The sequence below is a fragment of the Pholis gunnellus genome (genome assembly GCF_910591455.1).
Source record: "Pholis gunnellus genome assembly, chromosome: 12".
NCBI classification, from domain to species: Eukaryota; Metazoa; Chordata; class Actinopteri; order Perciformes; family Pholidae; genus Pholis; species Pholis gunnellus.
In genome coordinates, this window is record NC_136539.1 from 62539 (window position 1) to 78072 (window position 15534).

General features: G+C 42.3%; 1 protein-coding gene across 6 annotated transcripts in view; it reads left to right on the forward strand.

Moving 5' to 3' along the window:
- Positions 1-15534, forward strand: part of slc37a1 (solute carrier family 37 member 1) — a 43590-nt gene that overhangs the window by 11896 nt on the left and 16160 nt on the right. For 4 of the 6 annotated variants that reach the window (XM_079170058.1, XM_079170062.1, XM_079170059.1 and 1 more), the window contains exons 4-10: positions 765-888; positions 1577-1655; positions 2569-2704; positions 4126-4202; positions 9691-9857; positions 12107-12159; positions 15190-15267. In XM_079170058.1, coding sequence (XP_079026184.1) covers positions 765-888; positions 1577-1655; positions 2569-2704; positions 4126-4202; positions 9691-9857; positions 12107-12159; positions 15190-15267 — 714 coding nt within the window. The remainder of the gene's footprint in view (positions 1-764; positions 889-1576; positions 1656-2568; positions 2705-4125; positions 4203-9690; positions 9858-12106; positions 12160-15189; positions 15268-15534) is intronic. The other 2 variants (XM_079170061.1, XM_079170063.1) reach the window with 1 other exon arrangement.

Genomic DNA, 15534 nt, shown 5'->3' on the forward strand with positions numbered 1-15534 from the left:
CTCTCACTCTCTCTGTCTCTCACTCACTCTGTCTCTCACTCTCTCTCACTCACTCTCACTCTCTGTCTCTCTCAGTCTCTCTGTGTCTCTCACTCTCTGTCTCTCACTCACTCTGTCTCTCACTCTCAGTCTCTCTGTGTCTCTCACTCTCTCTGTCTCTCACTCTCTCTGTCTCTCACTCACTCTCTCTCTCACTCACTCTGTCTCTCACTCTCTCTCACTCACTCTCACTCTCTATCTCTCTCACTCTCTCTGTGTCTCTCACTCTCTCTGTCTCTCACTCACTCTGTCTCTCACTCTCTCTCACTCACTCTCACTCTCTGTCTCTCTCAGTCTCTCTGTGTCTCTCACTCTCTGTCTCTCACTCACTCTGTCTCTCACTCTCAGTCTCTCTGTGTCTCTCACTCACTCTGTCTCTCACTCTCTCTCACTCACTCTCACTCTCTGTCTCTCTCAGTCTCTCTGTGTCTCTCACTCTCTGTCTCTCACTCACTCTGTCTCTCACTCTCACTCTCACTCTCTCACTCTCTGTCTCTCTGTCTGTCTGTCTGTGTGTGTGTCTGTCTGTTTACATAGTTAGATGCTAATTAGTGACTTATTATATCAATATATTCTCACATATACCATTCGTTTAATTTCATGTATGAAGTAAAATTAGTATGGACAAAGAACATGGGGTTGAATGGAATATGTACACTGTGTGCCTGTTCTGCAAGGTGTTTTCTCTCTATCTGATTGCTGCTCTCATTGTTTTGTATTGACAGAGTGAGCTCCATAAGAACTGCTCATCAGTCAATGAGCTAGCCACCATTGCGTCCTCCAGCAGCAGCCAGCAGCCCTCACTGCCATCTCTCCACACAGGCACAGATTGTAGCTGGAAGCCTTTTGGTTCGTATCTGCTTGACTCCTGACATTTTTGGATTTTGGGGGTTTCAAAGAATGACAGAGTTTCGGTGTACTCTTAGTGCAGTGGTCGGCAACCTTTTTTTATATGAAGTGCCATATGAAATGTTCTTGTTAATCGGTTTATATATCAACATTAAGGTTACCATTGAGTTCAATTATGACTGTGCAAGAAAATTTAAATTTAATTAAATTTAAAATCTCAGAGTAGGCTGGGTCTTTGTGGAATGCGGGTGGAAACAAAATCTATCAAACCATTGTAAATAACAGGCCACTCAAGTGCCAATGACTGTAAAAGAGGACATTTGGCATGCGGATGAGAGGGCACTTTAGTACACTTATTGCTAGTGTGCCATTGGTTTACCTACTGTGTGCCACCAGGTTGCCTACCCCTATCTAAGTATTAGTCAGTCAACATGAAACTGTTCTGCCATTGGACTGTTGTCCCTTTAGCACCCACAAGTTGGCTAAAAATGTGGAAATAGAATTGTTTACATAATAATAAAAATAGAATGTACAGAGCATGTAGCAGTGCACTGCTGCTTTTCCAGTATGTTTTCTTCAGCTTTGCTCATGGAAGAACATGGTTGCATCAAGACCAATGAACACAGCTGAGGATAAACTAAATCTGATTTACTGTCCCTAACTATACAACTCTTCTTTCTATTCTCAGATAAAAGGAACTACAAACAGCTGCTGGGAGCCATGGACTACTCCTTCCTCTGTGCCTATGCGGTGGGAATGTACCTCAGGTAAGATGACAAGAAGAGGAGGACAGTTTTATTCATAGGTGAAGAATACATTTACCAAACTTTCTGAATGTAAGAAAAGGATATATATACAATAATCTACAAAGTCATTATGTCAGAGGTCGTGGTAGTGAAAATCTGTCTAAAGATACACATTAATAGGGAAAGGCATTCAACCTCTTTATATAAAGCTAAATGTCTTTAAAACTAAAATGCAATCTGTATCTGGGTATGTTAGGAAAACACATGTAAATGCATGATGAATGCATTGGCAGCGGCATGCATTGGATCAGCAAGACCACATTTGGAAGTGGTCAGGCTTACATTGTGATCTGAACTCAGCCATGTGCACATGCATTCCATACAGCATGGCCACATTCTGAAGAGAAAAAACCCAACTCTTCCTGCTAGCTTAAGCAAGCCCAGCCGAACTATCCAGATAACATATCCAGATCCACAGGTTAATACCAGCTGTATCCTACATTAAAAGCTAATCAACAGTTTATCTTTATTTTAGTTATCAATACAACATTTTGACGAATGAAGGCAAGATCTTAAAGGTGTTTAAAGCCCTGAAAGACTCCCAGCACCCAGATTTATCCCCCTCTCCCTCCAGGCTAAACCAGTTAGTCTATTACACAGTTTTCTGCAATCCTGTCAAGCAAGTGCCAGTTTGTTTCATTCCAGATACTTTATACAGTTGCTGGACCTGGATCATCCCTGTGAACTAATCACTTGTCCTGTGGTTTTAATGCAATGTTTGAGATATCCTGCTACCTAACAGACAAACAAACAGAACTCAAACATATTGTCCCTGGTGAAGGCACAAAGCTCGCATGTAGGGAGACATTCAGCAACCTTATTGATGAGAACAAGTTGGTGATTAATATAATGCCACCACTGTGTGCCCATGCAGCGGCATCATTGGAGAGCGAGTGCCCATTCGACTGTACCTAACCGTGGGCATGCTGACCAGCGGCCTGTGCACCTGCCTGTTTGGACTGGGTTATGTCTACAACATTCACAATCTGGGCTTCTACATATTTGTCCAGGTGAGACACAATATTTCAGCAGTAAATCCTGAAAAAACACTTTTGGCCCTGAGGACTACAGGGATAGAGCTGTGTTACCTACAGTAGATGGCGGTCGGCACGCCCCGAGTTTGGAGGAACAGACTTAGGTGTTTTTAGCCCCAGAAGAAGATGAATGAATAACCCATTCTGCCACTCCAAATACAGAGAGTATCACAGATGGATGTCGTCACACAAAGAGAGACATGTAAACATACTTAATCACAGGTTTATATACCTAGGGTGGGAATCTCTAGGCACCCCACGATTCGACTCTGATTCAGAGGGCTACGATTCGATTATTAAACGATTATTGATTCATCTGGATGTATAAAAGTGTTTCTACATGGGATTTATTTTTTCTCACTGTGACGATCTGCTATTTTTTTAAACACAGCATATTTGTAATGATTCTTAATTAAAAAACAGATGAATTTACTTCCATTATCTTTTTTTAATTCAATATTAGTAACAAATAGAAGAGCTGTGTATACTGGAGTGTTACATTTAATTTGTAAGACTATATTTATCCCATTAATGGGGAAATTTGTCTCTACATTTGGTTCAGTGTCTTGCTCAGGGACACTTCGACACATGACACATCCCAGCCAAAGATCGAACCGTTGACCCTGCGGTTACCAGACAACCCTCTTAACCCAGTGAGCCACGGTCGCACCCAAACAGCATTGCAAAGAGATAGCAACATCCTTGTAGTAAAAACACAGGATTCAGTATGCTTTGAGTCTTGTGACATAACAAGCTGCCCTTATTCACAAATAAATAATATAGACCTTCAACCAAATCCCTCTGTTCTAGGCAATGTGCATTCAGCTCTCGTACAAAAATAGCACTTTCTGGAACATGTGACTATACATAAAAACTATTCAGTTATTAAAGGCACGGTTACTGTGACACACGATTCTGTGGCCACGGATGTCACGCATAGCATTTTACTTGTATCCTACCTGCTCCTCAGTGGGTTAGGGTTAGGGTCGGAGAGAAGAAGAAGTGAAATGCAACTCCTAGCTTTTAAGCTAGGAGTTGCCAGTCGGATTGTATCCATATTCACCAAAACTCTGCTAGTATTTAGCCTAGTGTAGAACGTAAACAAGATGCACATGTATTATGTCTGTTGCGTTCAGGGGCAGCCGTATGGAATGGACAGCCCGGTGTCACAGAATTGTTACAGGCAATCATAACGTTGACAATTCAGTTTTAAGTTTCCAATTATTGAGTTTTCTGCATAGAGTCATAATCGTTCAAGAGAGAATTGCAATGCATCTAAGAATTTTTTTCCCCCACCCCTATTATATACCCATGCATTTACACAGGCTCACACTAATCATTTGTTTAGCGATGTTTCTAATACTTCACTGTCCTCATTCATCCTCTTGTGATTTTAGGTGGCCAACGGCTTGGTCCAAACCACTGGCTGGCCCAGTGTAGTGACCTGCATCAGCAACTGGTTTGGAAAAGGAAGGTACGGTCGAGTCATTCCAAAAGTATTTTTACGCAGTGTCTAAGGTGTTTGTTTTAAACAATGACCAATCATTAAGACCCAGCACTGAAGCACGAGGGGAAGATGGCGACCCTGTGTCTCTGAATATAATTCTACTACTATTTTAAGTCTTACTTTGTTTTAGTGTTATTATTTAAGTGATGCTTTTTAAAGGGGTTCTAGGTGCTACATCCTACCACTTTAACTCTGGCTAAAAAATACAGCGACCGCCTTTCAACTGTCGATTCTGACTAGGATCTCAGCTTCGTTGATTATTTAACTTATTAATAAAACTTAATACCTAACTGCTGACTTAATAACTTTTAGCTATCTGATGAATGGTGAGACACCACAGGATCTCGCTGTCAGGTACTCAGTAACAAACACCCACAGAACACAAGAGAGATTGGATTTTCTTCACTTCACGTAGGTTTATTTGCATCACACAGATTACAAGCAAACCAGCAAAGCAGAGTTGTTCCAGGATCAACTAACTTCACAATAGAAATGTACATCATTTTATACTCTCACTCTGTCCCGGGTCTGGTAACTTATCGGTCCCTAGAGACCCTCCCCAGGTTCCTGTCTCCCTGTCTCTAGGCTCCTAAATAGACATGAAAAGACATGCACCACCGGGGTTTGATTCATCAGCAGTCTCCTAACCATCATTCTCTGATTCCCACCCCTTGGATATCCTGCTCTCACACACAGGCCTCTGGGCCTCTGTGCTTACCAGCCTAATCCCAATGGAACAGCGAAACATTCTTATATAACATTTAGTGATGATTTGTACATGAGAAAAGGCTGCCATATGGTTGCCATATATCACAGCCTTCTGTGTACTTATTTCCTGATATTGTCGATACCCGTCATGAGTGGACACTGCACTAATTGTTGTCTGACAGCTCTACAAAGAGTGAACTTTTCTTTACCTACGTATTTAAGGTTACCAGGTTAAGGCTACTAAAAGGGCACACACACTTTGCCTTGGTGATTTGAATAACATCTGACAGCAGCAAAAACCTATATCAGGTTTTGATATGACTATACGTTGATACATTTTCCTTCCACAGGTGCCACAGCTGAGCGCTCCATTTCACATTGGGGTCTGATCTGAAGTACAGCTTCTGTTAATTTTCTCTGTGTCTGGCTTTTGTTTGCACTTATTGGCCGACCACACCCCCACAGCGGTTAGCGTTGAAGTGAGCCCTTCCTGTCAGTGGCTGCTACCCTCCATGAGACGGTTGCTAACCTATGGTTATGCACATATAGCTTTTGTACTGGCCTCCAGTCTTTTATTTCTTTTCCCAGCCACCTCATCTATGACCTCACTGCCCTCTCCATCTGGCTGTGCCAGCTGCGTCTAACTTACTGGTAAAATTGCAGAGTTGGAACAGAGAATATCTATGCTCAACAACCTATGCTCGAGAGTCTGATGCTACCACTCCTTGTCCTGCAGCTGGTGCTGTCCCTCCTCCCTCCTGGGTCAAGCTTGGGGCTAGACCTTAAGCTGTTCTCCATCTCACCACTAGCCCTGGTCCTTCATAGCAGAAAAGGGAGGCGCTCCTCTTGTACCCCTCCTAACCGTGACATCAAGCTTGAAAAGAGAGTCGATATCCTCGACCTGTATGACTTCCCTCCTTTTGTTCACTTAGCACCCGAAGAGAACCACACTGTACTGTATTTGCAAAGCCATCCTGAAGAACATCATCGCTTTTAAGACTTAGAAATATGGTTTACTAATCTCTTTAACAGGAATGCATTACCGTGGAAACCCTGCTTTCTCCTGCTATGCTTCTCATTGGTGGAATAAGATTCAGGGCTCCCTTAAAACCTCTTAAACACGAGCCCTATTTTTAGGCCTCTGCTCTAAAATTGCATACCCATACTAAAGGGAGTGTAAATCTCTTAACTACAAGGTCTATTTGAATAATTTGTATGTTATAATAATGGTAACACTTGTGAGATTTGGTCAGATGTGTAAATATCAGTGTATATGTTACTGGTTAATACAAAATGAAGATGGCACACAGCTCAAATTGAAAATGTTCAGGTTCCCCTGAAAGAAAAGCACTTTTATTCATATTATTTATTTGAAATAATGCAGCTGAAAGCCTGAAAAATCATAGCACAACATGTCAGTAGTCTCACAAAAAAGATGTGGCTTTGATAAAGTGAAGCAAGCCAAAGATATAGAGGTTTAATTATGGAGAGGTCACGCGAGGTCAAGCCAAATTCACATTTTGGAACCAGCTGTTGCAGCTGTTCTATTCTAATTTATATACTATATAACTACAGTCCCTGACAAAAGTCTTGTCACTTATCCATTTCGTAGAAACAACAGCTTATAACCTGACTTTTAATTAATCCATTGGTTTCAGAAATGGCTCATATGAAAGCTAAAACCCTCCCAAATTATGTTTAATATACTAAAATATATTTGCTTCACTGAAGAAAGATTGATCATTTAATGAACACAGAAAGGTCAGATTTTGGCAAGACAAAAGTTTTGTCACCTACAGAGAGTAATGTGAAAATTGAACAAATAATTTACTTCAAATACAAAAATATGTTTCATAACATCAGTGAATTAAGTAGTGGTGCTGTGAGATCCATATTTAATATCTTGTATGACTTCCATGAGCTTGAAGGACTGAATCCATGCGGTTCGACAATGATTCATACAATATATTGATGAAGTCATCAGGAATAGCAAAGAAAGCAGTCTTACATGCCTCCCAGAGTTCATCAAGATGCTTTGGTTTCGTCTTCCATGCTTCCTCTTTCATTCTACCCCAGACATGCTCAATGATGTTCATGTCTGGTGACTGGGCTGGCCAGTCCTGGAGCACCATGATCTTCTTCGCCTTGAGGAACTTTGATGTAGAGATGGAAGTATGCGATCCTGCTGCAAAATTTTACCCCTTTTATGGTTGGGAATGTAAGAGGTAGCTAATACGTCTTGATATTTTGGGCTATTGATATTGCCTTCCACCCTGCAAATCTCTCGCACACCCCCATACTGGATGTAACCCCAGACCATGATTTTTCCACCACCAAACTTAACTGTTTTCTGGGTGAATCTCAGATCCATGTGGGCTCCAGTAGGTCTCCTGCAATATTTGCGGCGGCTGTGATGTAATTCAACCGAAGATTCATCTGAGAAATCCACCTTCTGCCACTTTTCCAGCGTCCATCCTTTTAGCAGGCTATGGGCCTTGGAATTGCCTTTTGTTTAGTGATGGTTTCTGGGCACTGATTCGACCATGGAGGCCATTTCGAGACAGAATCCTACAAACTGTCCTGGTTGACACAGGGACTTGAGGTGACCAGGCCTGGTGGAGCTCTGCTGCAGTGAAAAAGGGGCTGGCCTTGGATTTTCAAGCCAACAAACTGTCCTCCCGAGCAGTTTTTTTTTGTGGGGTCTGCCGGACCTGGGCTTGTCCAAAACATCTCCAGTCTCTTCAATTCTTTTTCTTATTCTTTGTACTTGACGCTGAGACACATTGAAGGTGTCAGCCACCTCAGCAGTGGATCTGGTCTTCAGCCTCTTGATAATCAACGCTTTGGTCTCAGGGTGAATCTTAGGCATGTTGTCAGAGGTCAAGTTGCAGTTGATTTGAAGGTCTGGTGTGCTGGGGTTCTTTTTATACACACCCACTAATTGATTGATCAATTATTGATCACAGGTGAGACTGTAATCTAGGATTGGGTGCATCATATGACAAGGCGACAAGACTTTTGTCTTTGCAAAAACTGACTCAGTGGGCTTTACCAAGCTGTGAACGTTAGAATGCTTTTCAGCAGTTTCGTTTGGCACCAAAACATTATTTCAAAAGCTGTTGGGATTGAAATTAGCCATTTCTTGTAAAAAAAATGTATTACAAATATATTTGAGGGGCACTTAAGGTCAACTTGTACCCAAGCGACAAGACTTTTGTCAGGGACTGTATATATTTCACTTGTTTTAACACTAATAGTGTTCAATCTATCCAAATACAGCAGGTTGGCATCATTTTGAGAGCCAGAATCCTCTCTAAGGCTGTAAACCATGGATGATTCTCGTCTGAGCTCCAGTCTTCATGTGTGTATTGGAAGCTCAGCCAGCCTATGATTGGTACATTTTAGAAAATGACACCTTTTTAGACACGTCAAGAGTCTCAGCAATGCGGAAGTAGAAGCCTGGTGTTGATTGACAGAGTCTTTAGCCAGTAAAAATCAAAAAAACGCCATGCACCCCGAGCCTAAAATTCCATTCGCCAAAAGTCTGACCCCCTCCCCCCGGGTCCCACAAGTTTGGTTGACCCCCCTTTCACCAGGAAACAGAGGAAAGAGACACAGGACATGCATAGGAGCAGTGTTTAGCAGACAAACGGGGAATCATGCTGGTCTTTTCGTGATTCTTCGTAAAGGTAAGGTCCTGCTTGGATTTTTTTTTGGATAAGCGGTTTGTTGTTCTGGCGTTTGTTTGCTCACGGCACTGTACTGGTTTCACGGAGAGAAATTCTGAAGATATCTCTGGTTTCTGTGTTGAGTTCTCATGCTCTGCAATGTGTTGCTCGGCCGTGTAGCCGTTAGCTTTGTGATAGAAAATCGAAGTGGAGTGCATAGCTCGCCGACTCGTGGCGACAAATACGTGATATTGTGGTACATCTTGTAGTTGCTTATATTAGTTGTGTATAGTTGTGTTTGGAGTGTGTAAAAACTGACTTACATGATAGTGTTGCCGTTTAATCTGGTATATAACATGTATACGTGGGTTTTTTTAGCTCTCGATATGTACATTTTTTCGACGGTATATGCTACCCCCTCTGAGCCAGAGAGCCCCCAAATTTGGAGGCGTTGTGCGTAGCAGGTTAAGTTCGACCCAGTTTTAACCCTAGAACACTTTGAGCTTCTATTGAACAATGTTTTATACCATGAATGTTCCTGTTTTCATTTAAGTGCCTGCTTTGCCTTAGTGGAATGTACTTTTTTGTCTTATGCTTGTTTGTATTCATGTTTGTAAAAGAATGATTTCAAATGATTGTATAAGTTATATTTTGATATATTTTATTCTGACAGCCATCTTAAGAATCCATCTTATCATTTTAAAATAAAAATCATTATTATAGTTAACTTAAATCATTCATTTGGATTGTAATTAATATGTAATACATTCATCAGTTGAAATGACTTAATGACTTAGTTTATTAATTAGTTTTACACAATTATTGCACAAAATAAACAAACATAACAGAGATAAATAATATCACAGTGTAGGAAGAAGCAAAAAGCCAACTGGGCTTATTTGAAGTCTCCACTTATATAATATTAACATTTCACTATATTACAGAGAAACAGCTGGATATTAACAAAAGTGTTAAACCCATAGGAGGATATATGGCCATCAAGGAGGAGATTGAGAGAGAACTTGCTGACTGTGAAAGTCACTAACACACTGATGTCTGTCTGTCTGTCTGTCTGTCAGGCGTGGACTCATCATGGGGCTGTGGAATTCTCACACCTCAGTGGGAAACATCCTGGGCTCTCTGATCGCCGGCTACTGGGTGTCCTCCAACTGGGGCCTGTCCTTCATCGTACCGGGGCTCATCATCGCAGTCATGGGCGTCGTCTGCTTTCTCTTCCTCATTGAGCGTGAGTACAGCCTCCCCATTGGCTGGAGGGCTTTTACAAGTGGTTGCCAGGCTGGCAACCAGCATCAGCTTTTGGTTGCCGAAATTGAAAATATGGTTGCCATTTTCAGTCACCACTATGCAGTTATACGTCAGCGTAAAGGTGCAAGATACAAGATTGGGAGCATTTTAATTTCCTCATAATGGCTCTCAACATGGCTCGTAGCTAACAATAGTACAGCAAACAAGCTGGCATAGCTAACAGGAACCTGAGGGTGGGTGCCACACTTCCACAATGACACAAACGGTTGGGACGGCGTTATCAACTGTAACTGCCATATGAGAGCAGTGCAGAGCTAATCAAGCACGTACATGCACGTACATGCACTAAAAGCATGCACGGCCGGCCCGTCTTTTTCAACAAAGCAATAAGAAGCTCGGAACAACACATACCGAGGGAGACAGACTCAGATTAACCTGGTTCTTTGTCAGTTGAATCCAGTGGTGGGCCTTCAGGGCCTGCAAGGCCTGCAAGGCCTTCTCTGCTGGCCTAAACAGAATCACAAAGTTATAGCTATTTTATCATTTACATTTTTTTCTTAAATACACTACATGTATTATAATTTATACAAATATTTTACCCATTATCTTATTTTCTCATTGCACAGCTACTGTCTTTCTCAGTTGCTCTGCTTCCAGTGCAGCTTGTTTTAAGTAGAGCTTTTATCCAATCAGATTTCCCCCCTGTGTCTCTAGGTAAGAAGAGAGGCCTGAGGCCTGCAGACTCACAAGTGAATGCCTTTGCAGTTTAAGTGAATGGGGACGATATTGTTGATTGTCATCGTCTTCAACCAATCAGATCTTTAGTTTGACATGTTGGGCGTATTCTTTGACGTGCCAGAGCCTGCTAGCTGGCCTAGCCATACGTGATTGGTCAGTGGGCTAGCGTGACATGTTGGGCGGTGACAATCCCAATATCTGCTGCCTCTGTGGAGCGGACATTTTCAGCCTCAAACGCATTAAGACGTATTCAAGAAATACAACTGGGGAGGCTCGACTGTCTTCACTGGCGTCCATGAATCGAGAAGGACTTCTTCCTGGAATTAAAATGCATGGATGTACTGAACAACCGTGAGATTAAACTCTTTATTAACAAAGAAAGGAGTCTTTAAATAGTGAACAGCAGTTCTGGTAAGTTAAGTGCTTTTGTTTGCACATCTGCAGTAGCTTTAAGATGCTTGTTTATATATTATTATTTGTACAACTTGTTTTCATGAAGATGGATATTTGTTTGGTTTAATATGTGATAGGAACCATTGTTACGTCCGGTGTTGCTCTGGGGACATATTTAGCCGGTGCCAGTGTTGGCAACTTGGCGACTTTCCAAACCCTCTTGGTGACTTTTTTTTGTCAAAAGCTACTAGCAACAAATCTAGTGACTTGTTCTGGTGTTGTTGGAGACTTTTCTGGTGTTTTGACTCTGACGTGAAAGCACGTACATTCTGCACTGTTGTGAACGAGCAGCGGGAGCTGCCGTGAGCCCCTCCACCGCCCCACTGCACTCACAGGCGGGCACTCTCACAGCAGCCTCGCAGTCCCAGCTGCAGTCAGAGCAGAGAGGAGACACACTCTCGGCGTATTCTCTGCAGTTAGTGTATTTATAGGTGTTGAGCTTCATTTTTACACAAAACAATTAATAACCGTAGCTGTGTTTCAGTTGCAGGACAGCAGCGAAGGCCCAGGTATAAAATGCACGGCCCGCCACTGGTTGAATCATTTTGAATATTCGTTTGTGATGTTATATTTGTAGTTTGAAAAAATACTTTATTTGCTTCGCTATTCTCTCTAAAAGATGCTTGTGCACATGCGAGTAAACGCACCAGCGTTGTGAGAAGCCCTCTGAGGCAAATTTGTGATTTGTGATTTTGGACTATACAAAATTAATTGAATTGAATTGAATTGTCTGGTTCCGGTTCTATTGTAGAGCCCGACTCATTGTGTATGATGGGCACTTAATGCACTTTCTCAAAGACATTATGTTCCCCAAGTTAAGTGAGTTTCCATTTACAGTGCTAATTGTCACACTAATGGTTTGTACAAAGGCCTTTGACTTGCAGAAAGAACATGTTTTAATTGTGTAGCTCGCTTTCTGTCGCAGTTTTTTTCTCACTTTGCTGGCTTACTGAACAAAAGAAGCGGCTCTGAGCAAGACTTTGCAGGCTGAAAATCAAGGAGCATCATTAACTTCATGGCATCTTTTTCCCTCTCCAGATCCAAATGACCTGAAAAGCATGTATGCTCAAAATTCTTCTCCAGGCAAGAGTGTGAGTACAACAGAATTCTTCCTGTTTCTTTCTTCAGTTCATGGAAACACAATCACCACATTTCTTTGTATTTAATTTTCTTGATTCTTTTGAAAGCTTATATTTAATATGTGCCATGTGTTATCTTTACCAGCATCCTTTAGTGCCTTAGTGTGTCTCAATTCAGGATTCACACCCATTGCTGGATTTTTGTGGAATGAAATAGGATTATGTGTTCTACGAATAGGTGACAAATGGATGGAAAAACCTTTACAAAGGATCAGAGGAGCATAATGCAGGTGCTTCTACACAGGGCACGAGGGCTGAAAGTCCCCACACCTCAACCCAACTGAAGAGCGATGTGAGGTTCACTGCCCTCTTCTGGACTCTATGGGTAATACTGTCCTCTAGTGTTCAGAGAGCTGGAAACTGCGTGACAGGGAGACGCTGGATTATTTAGACAAAATATTTCAAATAGTATTGCAGCTAGCTGCAGTTGCTAACAACTAGAGTGTGTTGGGCATTTCACTGGCATCTCCATGCTCTGATGTCCCAACCTGACATTCTGGACCTTAGCATCGGCCCGCTGAATAATCTGATTCAGGGAGTTGCAACAGCAGCGGGGCATGTCTCATGTGTGCCCCCGCCCTCACAGTTGGGCTCTCACTCTCAGTTCAGCCGTCATTTGCCGTTCGCTCGACCTCAGAGGAACGCTGAGGCGAAGCGTAACAACACCTCTGTGAAGGAGTGAGCGTCGACAAGATAGAGCACCCTTACCTCCTTCTGCCTCACCTTCTCGTTGCCTGACCTATTCAACGGCTCTTTCTATGTTGGCCCCTGGGCCAGTTTCCCGTGACTCCTGGCCGAGACAGGATATCACAGCTTCCTAAAATGGCCACAGCTGGTCGCTCGTCCTCTAACACAGTCACACACAACGGTTCCTACACCCAGTGATGCGGGCCTCCTTCCCGCAGTGGGAACTGCCATTGGTGCTCAAGGCCTTGAGTGTGTGTGGTGGATGTTTCATGAAGGAGGAAACTACTCAGTATTATGGACTGTACCTCTCATCCCCTGCACAAAACACTAAAGTCACGTAGGAGCTCCTTCAGCTGTAGACTGACACCATAGGTGCAGGTGCACCACAGAACTGTCTTTTTTACCAGTAGCCATCAAACCATATAAAACGTCCACCTTCTGCAGGAAGGACAGCTGAAACAATAACCATATCATGTGCAATATTACATTTCAACATCATGTGGAATATTACTTTTAATATATTATGTGCAATATAACTTTTTATTACTTTTCAATATAATTGACTATCTCTCTCATTATCATGCACCATATTACTTTCCTATTTTAGTTTCTATTAGGTATTACTGTTCGTATCACTTCTTATACACTTCATACACTTTAGTTTTTCATCTTTTGTTGTAATCAGATTTTTGTATTTTAGTTGATTTCTTTTACTATATTTACTCTTACTATATTGACTCTTGTTGCTATTTTATTTTGCACTGCTATCGGTAAACTTATTTTACATTAATAATTGTCACTCTAGTGTTCATACATGTTTATATTTTTAATCTTCGTTCAAACTCTGGCACAAGAATTTCCTTCAGGATAAATAAAGTTGTATCTTATCTTTGAGTATCTGGAGCACTCTTCTCTGAAGGCTGCTTGCACTGACCTCCGCTCAGAGATTGAGTGAACTACCTGCCTTGTCGCTGCACCTCGGTTGCTTGTTGCTCCATGGTGACCGTAGCGTGACTGCCCTCAGACCAAATCCCTCCTTTGTTCCCAAGAACTTAAGGAGTTTTGGGCATCAGGAGCTGGCTGCCTTTTTGTCTTCCACCCCATGTGGGGGACAGAGAGGCAAAGTTACATCTACTTTTCCCAGTTGGCATGTTATATTGAATGCACGGCCCCCATCAGACAAGCTGAACACCGATTTAAATGCTTCGGGAATGGTGTGGCTGGTAAAGCCCCGTCCAAGGAACGCCTATAGGCAGGTGGAAAGAGGCCCTCCCACTGTGGCCCGCGCACATTCTACAAGCAACGAGTCAAGGACATGGGTACTGCGGCGCTGTGGACGCAGGTCATACTGTTCTATCTCTTGGACATGTCGGGCTTCTTTTGAAGGTCTGTGCTTGCTGGAATGATGAAATGGGTGGGTGTGTGTTGCAGGGGGGCCTGCTGCTCCTACGCTGCATGCTGAAGGATAGTTAAGCAGCTGGGTGTGCTGCATTATGTACTGTGGGGTCTGCAAGTATTTGGTTAGGCACGACCTGATTGGACGGCGATGCTTATGCAAATTTCAGAAGGTGCACATATTGGAGAGAGAGTATAACCCTAGAACCCAGTAGAGAGCTCCGCCTTACGTAGTTACAAGGGTTACAATATCGTAACCTTCTTTGTGGGGCTATGTTCTAAAGACTCTATATACAGGATTCTTAGCATTAATATAGCTTCAAACAACTATCTGCTGTGTAAAGATATAATGGAGTAATGTCTATCCGAGCAGAGTTAAGTCACTTTTCCTCTGTGTGCGTTCAATCCAGCAGAGCGTGCATGTGAGTCTCTCTGTTGTGCCCCACATGCTGGCTAAAGCACTGGCTACTGCTGATAACGCTGTTCTGTTATTGTGTTGTGATTAAATGAATGTAAATTTATTGTGTTGTTGATTGCTGCTAGACCGCCCTACAGGTGTGTAACTTTATTGTGTTGTTGATTGCTGCTAGACCGCCCTACAGGTGCGTTAGAGTAAACAGTTTTTGACCGCAGTTCAGATGTTGTTTCTGAAAGACGATAACTTTGCAGATTTTTTGTTTTCAAACCAAACAAAAAAGAGGAGCCAGAGAACATGAAACGAAGTGTGGTATAACAAGTCAGGACTAAAGATGGGAGGCCAGTGCTTCTAGAAAAAATCCAAAGAACATTTGGAGTCTGCCTCATGCTTTGGTGAACTCCAAACATCTTCTCTGATTTATCCTTTAAAGCCTGAACGAATGTGGAACATGTGTGAATAAATGATAGATTTTTCTCTTCAAGCAGGCTCCAACCAACAGTTGGAATGGTGTGAATGGACACACTGAGGTGTATCTGCAATACAAGGACAACAAAACCCAGGTGTGTGTCACTGTGTGTATGTTGCATTGTGTATTGTCACATTTTTCCAACTGAGCCCCACTTACTTCAAAAGAGGGAGAAGAGCACAGTGAAAACAAGTACAGACGAGTCAAATCTAGTTCATGTATGAGCTCAGTACTTATAGTAAGAAGCTTATTGAGAAAAGATAGTTTCAGGCAAAATTCACCCATAGACAACTAGTCCAACCAGTCACCAAGTTGAGATAAGTTAACAGACATAGCAGTGTGAGATTGCAACATTTTTGGA